This window comes from Bos grunniens, chromosome 11 (genome assembly GCF_055505025.1).
Source record: "Bos grunniens cultivar Pamir isolate PY7600 chromosome 11, Bosgru_T2T1.0, whole genome shotgun sequence".
NCBI lineage: Eukaryota > Metazoa > Chordata > Mammalia > Artiodactyla > Bovidae > Bos > Bos grunniens.
In genome coordinates this window covers 32,695,546-32,710,745 of record NC_141175.1, presented here as the reverse complement: position 1 = coordinate 32,710,745, position 15,200 = coordinate 32,695,546, and the positions used below count along the sequence as shown (strand labels likewise).

General features: G+C 43.0%; 3 protein-coding genes across 29 annotated transcripts in view; 2 read left to right on the top strand and 1 right to left on the bottom strand.

Annotated features, from left to right (window-relative positions):
• The window catches only part of UBXN2A (UBX domain protein 2A), a 31,274-nt gene extending 26,907 nt beyond the window's left edge, over nt 1–4,367 (bottom strand). For 2 of the 5 annotated variants that reach the window (XM_086325715.1, XM_086325718.1), the window contains exons 1-2: nt 4,161–4,367; nt 3,518–3,704 (exon numbers count right to left, since the gene is read on the bottom strand). The gene's annotated coding sequence lies outside the window, so the exon portion shown is untranslated. Of the gene's footprint in view, nt 1–3,493; nt 3,705–4,160 lie in introns of those variants that run through there. The other 3 variants (XM_086325716.1, XM_086325717.1, XM_086325719.1) reach the window with 3 other exon arrangements.
• LOC147362820 (uncharacterized) lies at nt 3,837–5,307 on the top strand. The gene is made up of 2 exons (XM_086328374.1): nt 3,837–4,675; nt 4,952–5,307. Exon 1 carries the CDS (start codon nt 3,837–3,839, stop codon nt 4,596–4,598), a length of 762 nt encoding a protein of 253 aa, XP_086184500.1. The 3' UTR covers nt 4,599–4,675; nt 4,952–5,307.
• An 8,281-nt stretch (nt 5,308–13,588) lies between these two features.
• ATAD2B (ATPase family AAA domain containing 2B) overlaps nt 13,589–15,200 on the top strand; it is a 150,068-nt gene continuing 148,456 nt past the window's right edge. For 22 of the 23 annotated variants that reach the window (XR_015136486.1, XR_015136499.1, XR_015136485.1 and 19 more), the window contains exon 1: nt 13,870–15,125. Coding sequence is in view for 7 of the 23 variants with exons in the window: in XM_086325706.1 (XP_086181832.1) it covers nt 14,910–15,125 (216 nt within the window). In the remaining 16 variants the exon portion in view is untranslated. Of the gene's footprint in view, nt 13,768–13,869; nt 15,126–15,200 lie in introns of those variants that run through there. The other variant, XM_086325709.1, reaches the window with a different exon arrangement.

Genomic DNA, 15,200 nt, shown 5'->3' with positions numbered 1-15,200 from the left:
ACTGAATTACTAATTGCAAACACAGCACAGAATTGCAAAGTAAAAACTCATTCTAGGAACCTTCCTGGTGATCCACTGGTTAAGACTCCACCTTCCAATACAGGGGACTTGGGTTTGAGCCCTAGTTAGGGAACTAAGATCCCACATGCCCTGGGGCAACTAAGCCCCTGTGCCACAGTGAAGATCCCACGTATTGCAACTAAGACCCAATGCAGCCAAATAAATAAATAAATGGTTTTGGGGGAAAAAAAAAACTTATTCTATAATGCACATAAAGTTACTATTATTTTAGGTATTTCTACCACAAATTAGTAACATGGAAATGAACCATGTAAAAATTTTATATCCATTGAGTGAGCATCTACAACCATCAGTCATGTGACATGAAAGAACCTAAGTCATGTACATACTGTATGTAGAAAATAAAAAAGCCACCTGACAAATATCGAAGTTACCAGTATGAGGCTGGGCATCAGAATGGACAGATGAACACCAGTTCCTTCATTCTGCTTCAGTTTACTTCCAATTAGTACCACTACCATCTTACATTTGTATTGTATATCACAGTTTACTAAACACCTTCTCAAATATTATTCCACTTACTCCCAACAACTGTAGTAATAAAATCAGTCAGGAGCCAGAGGAAACTCAGCTATCTGGAATGTATCCACTAAAAGGAAAATCCAGTCAAAATAAATTTAGACTACCAAGAAATGTCATCTTTTAATGTATACACTAGAATTTGAAAAGAAAAATATGCGTATTACAAATTTTACTTATTTTTAAAAACATACTACAGGCTATTTTTTTTTTTTAAGATTATGAATTTGAATCAAGATATTGTACCACTAGGCATGCTATGCAGAAACTAGTTTCTCCTTTAAGGATAAAGTCATTCAGCACAAGGGAAAAGAAACCAATGGATCACCTTTCAGCTACATCTTCTACAGAATAGGATTAAGCTGCCAAGATCAAACTATGGCCATCAGATTCAAACACTAAAAAGACAGTTATTTGTATATTTTGTGAATTCTAGTTTATTAACTATTATATATATAACAACAACAACAACAAATGAAATCTTTTGGAAAGTTTTAGCTTAGCTTAGCTGTAATCCCAGTAATGAAGAACATACATTTTTGCTCTCTTCTATTAATAGAAAAAATTGTTAAGGAGGGAGTTATATGCTCACAAGGACCACAATGATAGTGACAAAAGTAATTTCAGTGAGAAAATCCTAGGAGAAAGGTGAAACTTCTGCAAAAAAACCCTCCAGATCCCTGAGTTAGCTACTGTTTTGACACAAAGATATTCTCATTCCAGAATGGGCTCCATACTGTTATTTCCCTTGCAAAACCCATCTCAAATCTCCTTTAGAAAACCTTCCACGATTCCTCCAAAAGACATGAATATAGAATTACTAACACAACAAGGAGAGATCAATTATGTTCTCTTTGAATTTGCCCTACCTTCACAACCACAACCCTAGTGCCATCATCTCTAGGTGGTTTCCCCACATCCATTCTTGTTCCCATCCAATTCAGTTTCTACACAGGAGTCAAGGCAACATTTCTCTTTTTTTTAAGTGACGCGCAGCTTATGGGATCTTAGTTCCCAGACTGGGATCAAACCAGGCCCTCAGCAGTCAAAGTATGGAATCCTAACCACTGGACTGCCAGGGAATTCTTTTCTGTTGTTGTTTTGTGTTTTTTTTTTTGTCAGGGTGACCTTTTTGATTAAGATACAGATTTGATTATGAGACTTTCCTGCTTAAAACCCATCAAGACCTCCCACTACTCTTCAAATAAGATCCAAATACCTTGGATAACATGACAAGGAGTTAACTGCAATGTTCTCTCACTACATTTGAGTAGTTTGAAAGTTTTGGTATAAAAGGTTTTAAAAAAAGAAAAGAGAAAACTGGTCCCCAAACCTTAACATTATTTAAAAGGCCCCACATCATCTCTCTGGCCCAAACTAACCACAGTCCCCTCAATTCACCTGTTCTGATCACTACAGATGGTGACTGCAGCCATGAAATTAAAAGACACTTACTCCTTGGAAGGAAAGTTATGACCAACCTAGATAGCATATTCAAAAGCAGAGACATTACTTTGCCCACAAAGGTTCATCTAGTCAAGGCTATGGTTTTTCCTGTGGTCATGTATGGATGTGAGAGTTGGACTGTGAAGAAGGCTGAATGCCGAAAAATTGATGCTTTTGAACTGTGGTGTTGGAGAAGACTCTTGAGAATCCCTTGGACTGCAAGGAGATCCAACCAGTCCATTCTGAAGGAGATCAGCCCTGGGATTTCTTTGGAAGGAATGATGCTAAAGCTGAAACTCCAGTACTTTGGCCACCTCATGCGAAGAGTTGACTCATTGGAAAAGACTCTGATGCTGGGAGGGATTGGGGGCAGGAGGAGAAGGGGACGACAGAGGATGAGATGGCTGGATGGCATCACTGACTCGATGGACATGAGTCTGAGTGAACTCCGGGAGTTGGTGATGGACAGGGAGGCCTGGCGTGCTGCGATTCATGGGGTCGCAAAGAGTCGTACACGACTGAGTGACTGATCTGATCTGATCTTCAGTTCCCCAAACATTCTCAAGTCTTTGTGGAACTGATTTCCTTTGCCTGGATCTTTCTTCCCTCCTTTTGAAACCGTTTTGGTGTCCTTTCTGCAGGCGGGGGTGGGGTGTGGGGTGGAGGGGGTCCGAAGAGTTCCAGTACTGGAGTCTCCTTCACCTAATATCCTACTTATCCATAATAACTGAGCTCAAAGATGACCTATTCCTAGGAAAATTTGAACTGATTTCTTCAGTCCCCGGTTACATGCTCACACAACACCATACATTTCCTTTTCAGCTTTTTTCTAGGTAGAGGATGGTTAGATAACCATCTAACCAAAGGACATGAGTTTGAGCAAACTCTGGGAGACAGCAGAGGACGGAGGAGCCTGACTTGCTGCAGTCCATGGGGTCGCAGAGTCGGATTATGACTTAGCGTCGGAAAAACAACAGTTAAGTTGATAGGCATTTACTTGTGTGATTATTCGTCTCCTCCAGTGACACTGCACAAACCTATAATGGTCACTGTCATAGCGTCAGCACTCAGCACACAATAGGTACTAAAAACATTTGAATGATAAACTTAGTAATTAGCATTAAATATTCAGTAATTAAAGTCTTCGTGTAAAGTATTTACCACACGCAGGGCTAAAAGTCAGGGCTCAATACGTAGTAGTTTCTGCCTTGCATCACTTTTGTTGTGTGCTTAATTACTCCCTCCGTCGTGCACACAATTCTTACTCATTTTTTGGATTCCACCAGTGCCTGTCTCTGGAGAAGGCAATGGCAAGCCACTCCAGTACTCCTGCCTGGCAAATCCCATGGACAGAGGAGCCTGGTGGGCTGCCGTCTATGGGGTCGCACAGAGTCGGACACGACTGAAGCGACTTAGCAGCATCAGCAGTGCCTGTCTCTAACTTTACCTTATAAACAGTCCCAAAACACACCTGAGCCACGACTATGAAATAAGGAAGCTTGATTCTCACGTCGCTTATACAATCGGTCCTATTTTACAATCCCACATTAGTAGAGGCTGCCAGTTTCCTATCTTTACTTTCAATGATCTCAGATTGAGTACGAAGAAACCAACGCTGGAAGCCACACTAACGTTCGTTATTGCTGACAAGCAACAAACTGCAAATAAAAATGGACACAGAGGAAAAAAAGAAATTAAGTAGGAAAAGAGACCATCAAGCCTACAAAATAAAAGTGAGTTTCAAGAGCCAACTAATGAAGTTACCTAAGAAAGGTCCACCCCACACAAACATGCTCTTTATTTCTGCGCTGCGAGTCTGCATTTTGAGAACAGAGAACTCGAAGTTTCCGAGCGCCCGCAGAGCGAGAAAACCACCCGGGCGCGTGCCCGGAGTCGGCGGCCCCGGAGCCGCGCCTCACCTGCGCGGGCCCCGAGTCCGCCCCGCCCGCCGCCCCACTGCGTCCTTTCGGGGTCGCGGACCGGATCTCCGACACCGAGACAAAGACCGGGCGAGGCGGCTCCGCCAGACCCATCCAACCCATCCACCGGGCCCCGCCCGGCGGCCGGCCCAGCCCCTCACCCAGCCGAGCGCGGCGCGGCTCCGGGAAACTCACCTCCCGGTGCGGCCGCTGGAGGGGGCCGCGCCGCGCCGTCGCCTCGCGGCCTCGGTCTCAGTCCGCTCAGGGGCCGCAGTCGCCGCCGCCGCCGGGCTGGAGCCCCTCAGAGGAGGAGCACAGCCGCCCCCAGGCCCAATCGAGCTCGGCGGCCGGGCCGCTGGAACCGCGCGCGCCTCCCTCGGTCACCGTCGCCCGGCGCCGAGTACGCGCCGAGGCTGGCTCTGCGCAGACCCGAGCGCGCGCGCTCGGGGGCGGGGCTGGTGGCGGCGGTCGCTTCGGCTCGCCCAGTGGCCCGCGCCGATGGCGGCTGCCTCCTTCCTCTTGCGGACGCTGAGCTTCTTATCTCTTCATTCGGCGCGGAAAACGCAGGGAGCTAGGTGTGGGCTCACCTCAGAACTCAGCACCAACTTACCTGTGTACTTCGTCAGCCTCTGATTGAATCTGTGGAGAGATTTCCCTGCATTCTGACCATGTTGAACTTTACCTGAGACCCGAGATTCCGGAAAGCGACGGTTAAAAACACCCCCTCCCCGCCCCTTCCATCCCCCCACGACCCTTTCGTGTCCCTGGAAGGGCTGACAGCAAGAAACCACACTTCCCCCACGTGGTTTATTCAGACTCACGAATGTCCCCTTGTTTACCCATGACAAGGTCAGACATAGACCCTCCAAATCGCCGTTCTCTTTGCCTCATGATTGATTGTCTTTACTGATTGTGCCCACTGACAATCTGGACAAAATACCAGCTACCTTGTTTTGACCAAACTTAAGATTCTCTCTTTCCTCCAGGCTCCTAAAACTTGGACCCACTCTCAACCTGATCCAGCCTACAATCCCCCCTTCACCATCACTCGGAAAAGTAGGCTGACCTCCACATAAACCACCCTGATGTGCTGAGTGATCAACTGCCACCTCCACCCATCCATCCCCCTGGCCCTATGCCCAGTTCTGTGTAGTCTTTGTTCCTCCTCCCTCTCAAAGAAGGGCCCTTTTCTGTCTAACTCTGGAGGTAAATTGCAGGCCTCAGTGCGTGATAGCATTCCCTGATAGTGATGGTTGTCGCCTCAGCTACCACACCCCATTGCGGTAGTTTCTTTTCCTCTTCTTGGAATAATCCTTTCCAATAAAGTCTCTCTTTATCTAAATCCAGGACTTTTTTGTTGTTGTTGTTTTGGGACAATTGAGTGTTCTTCCCTTTGTATTTATCCTCTGGCTTTATTTCTATAGTTTCTCCACCCCCCAATCCCACCCTCATCCCTGTTGGAATAATCCTTTCAAATATAATCTCCATTTGCCTATTTGTTTTTACTTGAAAGTTTTTAGTGTTGGGATTCAAGTTGATATTGGGCTTCATCTGTAGATCCCTGCCATCCCCATGCAAGTAAAGGCACCCTGCGAATCTTTTGAACTCTTCTTCAGGTGAGCAATTCTGAGATCCTGTGGTTAGTTCAGCTTTCAAACTTGTTCTCCAGGGATCTTGTCTGTTGAAGCCACCAGTAAGGAGTTACTTTGATTCCTTAGGATAAAGAGACTTTTCTATGGATGGCCTTTATATGATGCCTCCTCTTCTTTTCCCTCTTCTTTGTCTTCTTTTTTTGGTCCCAGCACCATTTGATAACGAGAGAACACTTCCCTGGTCAAAAACCAACTGACCCTAGGTTTATTTCTGGACTCAAAATTCTGGTCCATTTAGGACTTTCCTGGTGGTCCAGTGGTTAAGATTCTTCCACTGCAGGGGGCACAGGTTTGATCCCTGATCCCCCTTATCAGGGAAGTTCCACATGGCATACAATGTGACCCCCCAGAAAATTTTTGTTCCATTTATCTATATTATGCCAGTACTATTATCCATTGGGGATCCCACTGCTCACCACCTACAAAATCAGTTACATAGTCACAAATGTTGGTAGTAAATGAAAAGTGCCTTTCATCAGAATGCCAGCAATCTGAAGTGACAGTGGATTCAACATCTCCCAAAAACCACCTCTGAAGAGTCTGCTTAGTCATGAACTTTAAAAGGGAAGGAGGGCAGTAATCTCAGTTAATCATTAAGATATGGGGTCAGAGTCACCATCTCAATGGCCTGCAGGCCTGTCGACTTATTGTGATTTTCCTGTAAGTGTTATCTTCTTCACGTGGTTTGGTCGTACAATTTGGGAGATTATTTCAGGGGAAGGTAGGGAAGAGATCTGGCCACTTGTTCTTCATTTTGGTTTCTTTGATCTATGGGCAGAACCAACAAGTTAGGCAAGGTATTACCTGATTAAAGATTTGAAAGGCATGCTTGGGCCTTTCCCAAGACATGAGTAAAGCATGTGCTTAGTCCCTTAGCCCTGTCTGACTCTTTGCAACCCCATGGACTGTAACTTGCTAGGCTCCTCTGTCCATGGAATTCTCCAGGCAAGAATACTGCAGTGGGTTGCCATGCCCTTCTCCAGGGGATCTTCCTGACCCAGGGATTGAACCTGGGTCTTCCTCATTGCAGGCAGATTCTTTACCAACAAAGCCACCAGAGAGGCCCAAAAGGTTATTGAATTTTGTCAGATACTTTTCTGTGTCAGTTGAAATGATTATGTTTTTTTCCCTTCATTCTATTGTTGTTGTTATTGTTCAGTTGCTAAGTCGTGTCCAACTCTTTGTGACCCCATGGACTGAAGCATGCCAGGCTTCTCTGTCCTTCACTATCTCCTGGAATTTGCTCAAACTCATGTCCATAGAGTCAGTGATGCCATCCAACCATATCATCCTCTCCTCATGCCCTCAATTTTTCCCAGCATCAAGGTCTTTTCCAGTAAGTTGGCTCTTCACATCAGGTGGCCAAAGTATTGGAGCTTCAGCTTCAGTATCAGTCCTTCCTATGAATAGTTAGGGTTGATTTCCTTTAAAATTGACTGGTTTAATTTCTTTGCTGTCCATGACTCTCAAGAGTCTTCTCCAGCACCACAATCCAAAAGCATCAATTCTTCAGTACTTAACCTGCTTTATGGTCCATATTCATTCTATTAATTTGGTGTATTACATTCTCTTTTTTTTCAGTGCAAATCTGTTTATTGGTTTCCTATTAATCTTTTAGTTGGGCCTGGGGGACGGTGGTACTAGTACATCTGTAGTTAACCCAATAGTTTAATCTGCTTAACTATACTCAGCAAATAATCTATTTTAATGCCCTTCTATCTTGCTTATTAAAGAACAAGTTGACATCTTGGACTTGGATTTACATATACTTATCTGGTGTAATATCTAACAGATAAAGCCCATGGTCCCAAGACCATCTATCAAATAGTCCCTTTTTTCCTTAAAATTTCTAATGCTATCTTATATACCAAATCCCCATCAACACTAAGAGCTATTTCTGGGCCCTGTATTCTTGATCTGTATTCCCTTCTGCTGATCTGTTTGTTGACTTCTGTAACAATAGAACAATACTACCAATACTGCAAGATTTTTATTTTGTCTTGCTGTTTTTACCATTTTTAAGTAGGATTAATTACTTTCACAATCTTGTGTAACTAGATTGTATCCACTTTTGTAACTTGTATCCACTTCTAAAACTTATTCTTCACCCAAACAGAAAGTTTGTACCCATTTACACAATAACACCTCAATCCACTCTCAACTCCAGATTCTGATAATCTCTATTTTCTGTCTCTATGAAGTTGCGCTATTTTAGTTATCTCTTATAGATGGGATCATATAATATTTGTCCTTTCACTTAGTATAATGTTTTAAAAGTTCATCATGTTGTAGCAGGTATCAGAATCTTCCAGGAACAGGCATGGAACCCATGTCTCCTGCATTGGCAGGTGGATTCTTAACCCCTGGACCACCAAGGAAGCCCAGTCCAGTGTTAAGTAGGGTTATTTTTTGTTGTCAAGTTGTAGGGGCTTTTTATGTATTCTAGAATTTAATGCCTTATCAGATACGTGATTTCTAAACATTTCTCCTATTTTGTGGGTTGTCTTTTCATTCTTCATGGTGAAATTTAATACATGAGTTTTTAATTTTGATGAAGTTCAATTTATCTATTTTTTCTTTTTTTTTCTTATGGTTTTGACAGAAACTATTGCCAAATCAAATGTCATGAAGATTTTCCTCTATGTTTTTTCTAAGTATTCTATAGTTTTTGCTCTTATATTAGGTGTTTAATCCATTTTGGATTAGTCTTTGTATGTGGTGTAAGATAAAGGTCCAACCTCACTCTTTTGCATGTGAATATACAGTCTTCCAAGCACCACTCATTGGAAACTGTCCTTTTCCCCATTAAATGGACTTGGGATAAATTGCACTTGGTCATGGTGTTCAGTTCAGTTCAATTCAGTCACTCAGTCATGTCTGACTCCTTGCGACTCTATGGACAGCAGCACGCCAGGCTTCCCTGTCCATCACCAACACCTGGAGCCTGCTTAAACTCATGTCCATCGAAGATACCATCTGACTATGATACCAAGGTCATGGTGTAGAGTCCTTTTAATATGCTTCTGGATTTGGCTTGCTAGTATTTTGTTGAGGACTTTTGCATCTACGTTCATAAGGGATATTGCCCTGCAGTTCCTTCATTGTGATATCTTTCTCTAACTTTGGTATCTAGGTAATGCTGGTCTCATAGACTGTGTTAGAAAGTGGGTCCTCTTCTATTTTCAATATTTTGAGAAGGATGGGTGTCAGTTTACCTTTACATGTTTGGTAGGCGTGTGTGATAGAACCAGTAAAGTCATCTGGTCCTGGGTTTTTCTTTGTTGGGAGGTTTTTATTAGTGATTCAGTCTCTTAATACAGTTCTGTTATAGATTTTCTATTTTTTTTTTTTTTTTTGAGTCAGTTTAAATTTTTTTTTCATTCTGCGTGAACCACATGGCATGTGAGATCTTAGTTCCCTGACCTGGGATGGCATTGCTTTTCCTTACATATTGGATGTTAATAGAGTTCACCACTGAAGTCATCTGGGACTTGTGTAACATTTGTGGGATAGTATTTCATTACATATTTCATTTCTTTAATTAATGATAGGGGTATTCAGGTTATCTGTTTCTTCATGCATGAGTTTTAGTAATTAGTTTTATTTCAAGCAATATGCCTACCTATGTTTTGGGACTTATTGGCACAAAGTTGTTTCTTATTTATTAAATGTCCCTTTAATATTTATAGTAAATGTTGGTGATTAGCAACCTGTGGACCAAATCTAGTTTGTGGCCTACTTATGTACATTTGTGAACTAAGAATGGTTTTTACATTGTTAAAGGATTGTTAATAAACAAACCAAAAAGCAAATATAAACAAAGAATCTGTGACATAGACCATGTGTGAAGCTTGAGATATTTACAAACTGGCCATTTATAACCAGAAAAATGTTTGCTGACTTGAGATCTAAAATTTTGAGTGATATTTATAATAACTTCCTTCCTGAAATTTGAAATTTGCGTCTTCTCTTTTGTTCCCCTTGATTGGTCTGGCTAGTGGCCTTTCCTTTCTCACTCTCTCTCTCTTTCCTTTTTCCTTTTTACAGGAAACAACTTTTTAAAATCTTATATTGGGTGTGATGTGTGGCTTGTGTCTCTGTTCCCTGACCACGGGTTGAACCCCAGCTTTCTCCGTAAAAGTGCTGATTCTAACCACTAGACCACCAGAGAATTCCCAGGAATCAACTTTTGATTTTGAATTTCTCTATTATTTGTTTTCTATTATGTTGTTTTATGCTGTCATATGTATATTATTTTCTTCCTTCTGTTTAAGTTTAATGCATCTGAGATTTGTAAGCTTTTGTATATATCACTAATTCCTTTTTATTGTTGAGCAGTATTCTGTTTTGAATGTACTAAAGTTTGTTTAACCATTGACCTATGAGCAACTTTTTTTTGTTGTTTTTTTTCAGCTATTACAAATAAAGTTGCCATGAACTATGGTCTACAGATTTTTATGTAGATGTAACTCTTCATTTCTTGGAATAAATATGCAGGGTTGCAATTGCTGGTTTGTATTGTAAGTGTATATTTAGATTTTTGAGAAACGGTCAAACTGTTTTTCAGATTTGGATTTGCTGTACCATTTGCATTCTTACCAGCAATGATCAAATGATCCAGTTTCTTTGCCTCTTCACCAGCACTGGTAAATTAAAAAAAAAAAAAACCCTAATTTTTATTTTAGTTTTTTAATAGGTATGTAATAATAACTCATCATAGTCTCAATATGCATGTCACTACTGGTTAGTGATGTTGAAATCTGTCTATATTCTTATTTTCCATCTATATATCCTCTTAGGTAAAATAGCTCTTCTGATCTTTTCCTCATTTTCTAACTGGATTGTTTGTTTTTTAGATGTTGAATTTTGAGAGTTCTTTTTATATTTTAGATGAGTCCTTTGTGAGATATGTGATATTTGATGAAGTCCATGTTACTTTTTTTTTTTTAATAGGTCATACTTCACATTTAACTTTATTCTTTTTAACTGTATAAGTTCTATCTCATTAAAAATTTCATTCATTTTTTGCTTGTTATTAATATTTTCTAATCTTTAATCTATTTCTAATCAATATTAAATTGTGGGTCTTATTCTTTTATGCTGTCTGGGCTTTTGTGTGTGTGTGTGTGTGTGTGTGCTGGCTGTTTTTGATTTTTTTTTTTTTTTTTACTGAGTCATGTTCATGAGACTATATATATTTGCATATCCTGTTGAAGGTGCATTCTTTTGGAGATAATTTACGTTTAACTTTTGCTTTGTGCTTAGGATCTTTTGATTTAACCTGAGGTTTTCATACTATCAGATTTGGTAACTTTAGGCTATAAATCTGAGGACTGGTTTGTTGTTTTGAATTCTTAAGGGATATGTTTTTTCCCCTCTTATTCTTAGTGTAGATGTTGGGCAAGACAGTTCTCCTTGCAGCTTCGTGGAGAATAGTGATAGGAAGGCTGGTTGATTTTTTTTCTTTCTCTGTTTTCACTATGCTGGAGATTCACTGTGGCTGGACTTCTCTAGTTTTATTGTAAGGACTACAGGGTGCTTGGGCTCAGTACTTGAGACCCAGGGCTTAGTTGCCTCTTGGCATGTGGGATCTTATTTCCCCTAGTAGGGATCAAACCTGTGTGCCCTGCACTGGAAGTTGGATTCTTAATCACTAGACCACTTTGGAAGTTCTGGTTGGTTTATTTCTAATTCACCCTTATTCTCAGATGTATCATTTTTGTACCAGAATTTTGCAAGGTACATTAGATTCTGCAACTTAAGCAGGTTCTGGACTTTGTCTTCTGTCTTCCTTCTATCTTCCGTAGGCAGAGAAAAATAGATCAAGCTCACTGGAGTTGAGCAAATGTACTGAAAATGAAAGCTGTCTTTACAGCTTTGTTTGCTTGTCTGGGTTCCTCCTGTGACTTTCCTGAGTGTTCTTTAGCTCAGGAACATTCCTGAGCTCCTAAGTATTCTTTAGCATCTTGCCAGCTCATATAGTTTAAAGTAAGGCTTAAAAATGATTTTACTTGATTTTTCAGTTATTTTCTCTATACTGTGTAAAACAAGCAACTCTTCGATATCTTCTCCAAACTTTTCTTTTTTGGGGTCCATTTTTTCTTTCTTCATTTTGTGGTTCAAGATGCATCTCAGAAGTCATCACTTCTCAGCTTTCTCTAAACTCTGTTTGGATTAGAGGTTTCTGCCTTATTCTAATTTCATTGTTCCGCAACTTACTGCTTCCTTGCCTGTCTCTGTTCCCTTTTTGTCTGTGAGCTCTTTGAGGGCCAGAACTATGTTGCTAAAAAAAAAACAAAAAACAACCCTCCATGTTTCCTAGTCTGACAGAGGATCTGACACCAGTTAGGGTTCGAATAAACAGTAAATGGTGTGTGCGTGTGTGCTCAGTCGCTTCAGTTGTGTCTGACTCTGTGTGACCCTATGGACTGTAGCTTACCAGGGATTCTCCAGGAAAGAATACTGGAGTGGATTGCCATGCCTTCCTCCAGGGGATCTTCCCGACCCAGAGATGGAACCCGTGTCTCTTATGTCTCCTGCATTGGCAGGCAGGTTCTTTACCACTAGCACCACCTGGGCAGCCCAGTAAAGGTACTGTTATACACAACTACTGGAAAAACCATAGCTTTGACTATATGAACCTTTGTTGACAAAGCGATGTCTCTGCTTTTCAATACGCTGTTTAGGTTTGTCATAGCTTTTCTTCCAATGAGTAAATGTCTTATATGCCTTTTACGGGATGATTTAAGGAGTTAAGCATTAAGTTTCTTGAAGGAAGGACTGTTTAATGGTCAAATATATTTAGTATCTAACACAGTAATGAAAGTGAAAGTGAAAGTCATTCAGTCTGACTTTGTGACCCCATGGACTATGCAGTCCATGAAATTCTCCAGGCCAGAATACTGGAGTGGGTAGCCTTCCCCTTCTCCAGGGGAGCTTCCCAACCCCGGGATCAAACACAGGTCTCCCTCATTGCAGGCAGATTCTTTACCAGCTGAGACACAAGGGAAGCCCCAAACACTAATAGGTGTTAGTAAATTTTGTTTGTGAAAGGAATGGATCACTGAAGATAGTTAATAAGCTTATGAAGTTATGTTACTATTACAAAGCTGAGCAAGTATCCTTACTTGAGACTGTATCCACTGTTAGGCTGTAGCTGCACACATTTGTTACTTCTAGCGGTTGGCCAAATAGTTTTTTTTTTTCCTAGTAGCACTTAGTTGCCTTTAACTTCATTTGAAACAATTTTGTTAGATTGTATCATGATAGCTGTCACAATAGCATGCATTAAAAAAACAAACTTACAAAGTTGGTAATTTTTGTGTAGCCAATATTGAAGATGGAAGGAAAAAGGCAACATTGTTAGCATTTTCCCATGTTCTCTAGCTAAGTTGTGTCTGACTCTGTGACCCCATGGACTGCAGCTGGCCAGTCTTCCCTGTCCTTCACTAACTTCCAGCATTTGTTCTAACTCATGACCATTGGATTAGTTATCCCATCCAACCATCTCATCCTCTGTTGCTCCCTTTCCTCCTACCCTCAGTCTTTCCCAGCATCTGGGTCTTTTCCAATGAGTTGACTCTTCGAATCAGGTGGCCAGAGTATTGGAGCTTTAGCTTCAGCACCGGTCTTTCCAATTAATATTCAAGATTGATTTCCTTTAGGATTGACTGGTTTGATCTAGGTTGTGGTAACTCAAATAACAATCTGGCTTTCTCAGTTTAGGACTACAAAAACAAATACAGAAGCAAGTCCTTTGCCTGCTAATTTGCATACCATACACATTTTCAGGATACTTTGAATAATAAAGCCAGCTTCTTTCTGCAGGAAATGGAAACTATTTTGTTCAATGATCTCATAGCTAATTGACACAGGAAAACTGAAGTCTCAAGTATTGTGAGGTCTCCATACCCAAGAGGCGGGTTCTAAGTAGTGGGTGAAGTGTTCTGGGGAGGGTGTGGTATGCAAATTAGTGTAAGAGGGACTTGTCTGCTTTCCTGGAATCTGTACTGCTTCTCCAACAGGAAAACCACTTCCATTCCCAGTGCATTATACAATTTTGTTGAACAATTACTAGCTTGGATGGCTGGAATTTTGTTGCAGCTTTGTTGATTTTTACAAGACTTTTCCCGAGTCTTCAATTTTTCTAGGTAAGGCAATTTTTGAAAATGAACATAATTCTTATTTACAGAATAGCTTTTCATATTGTGTCCCTTAATCTTTTTCTATGAAAGTTAAATGGCACATTTTGTATCTTTGTGTTCAGCTTTTCGTATTTTAATTCTTGCCAGGGCAGAAAGCAGTGGAAGCTCTTAGAAGAATTCATTCTTCGTGGACTCCGCCTTAGGTCTGGCTAAGGTTACAGAAAGACAGTGCCTTGCTTTGTTCAAAGACGCAGGGTTATAGTGTTAGTTCTTTCTTAAGCTTAACCATGTGCCAGATACGGCACAGATCTGCTTTTATCACAATTATCATTCACATTTTTCTAGCCCTGAAAAGTACGACTCAAGTTCAGTGTCTTGGCTTGGGGTCCCTGGGTGTCCCTGGGATTCCCACTCAGGTCACCACGCCCTCCTCTGTACCGGCCTTTGCCAGTCCTTTCTGGCTCCATCCAGGGCACCTGGGGGTGATGGTGGGGATGCTGGTGTAGCCAGGCCTGGCCGGGTATGAAGGTTCCACGACCGACTCCAGCGCGCTAGCTCGTCCCGAGCACATTCTGGCTTTTCTCATCCTCACTTCCTCGGCCGCTGGCCAGACCTAGAAACCATAGAGCTAACAGCCCAGAGCGTCCCTTCCGTGGCCGCCGAGAGCTGACAGCGCGCCGCTGGGAGGGGCCTACTGGAGGGGCGGGGGAAGAGGAGGGAAAAGCCGGCAAGAGAAGGGCTGGCCGGCCTTGCAGCGCCCCGCAGCGGCCAGGCCGGAAGCGGTCTCGTCGGCCCTGCGGCGCTGGAGCCCTGACGCACGGAGCTCGAGAGCTAGAACGGGAGAGAAAGGGGCAGAAATGGCGGCTCCGCTCGGCTCCCGCTGAGGAGGGCGAAGCCGGCAGAGTCTGAGCCGTCGCCCCGGAGCATCGCTCCCGTCTCCAGCTACCTGTCTTCGCACGCCGACTTCCCTTCCTCTGCCCTGCTCTCGCCTGTCTTCGTCTGCTCTCCGCGGAGTCTGGTTCGGCTTGTCTTTCCCGGCCCGGCTCTACTGGCCCTGACTGCCCGGACAGCGGGTCGGCCTTCCTTGGGTCTCCCCGGCGCGGCGGGCGCCGCTAGCGCGGCGTGGACCCCGTCCTCCTGGCTGGACCATGGTGAACACCCGGAAGAGCTCTCTGCGCCTTCTCGGATCTAAGTCGCCTGGGCCTGGGCCTGGGCCTGGGGCCGGAGTAGAGCCCGGGGCGACCGGAGGCAGCAGCCATTTCATCTCCTCTCGGACCCGCTCCTCCAAGACCCGTGCTGCCAGCTGCCCCGCCGCCAAGGCCGGGGGAAGCGGCGGCGCCGGCGTCGCTCTGGATGAGGCCCGGGTAAGAGCGCGGCGGCCCGAGTCCGGAGGCTGGCAGGTCCGCCCGGCCGCCGGGGCTTTGTCTGGCCGGGTCGGA

Coding starts and splice junctions, on each gene's coding strand:
- LOC147362820 (XM_086328374.1), top strand. CDS start 3,837: ATGCTCTTTATTTCTGCGCTGCGAGTCTGCATTTTGAGAACAGAGAAC.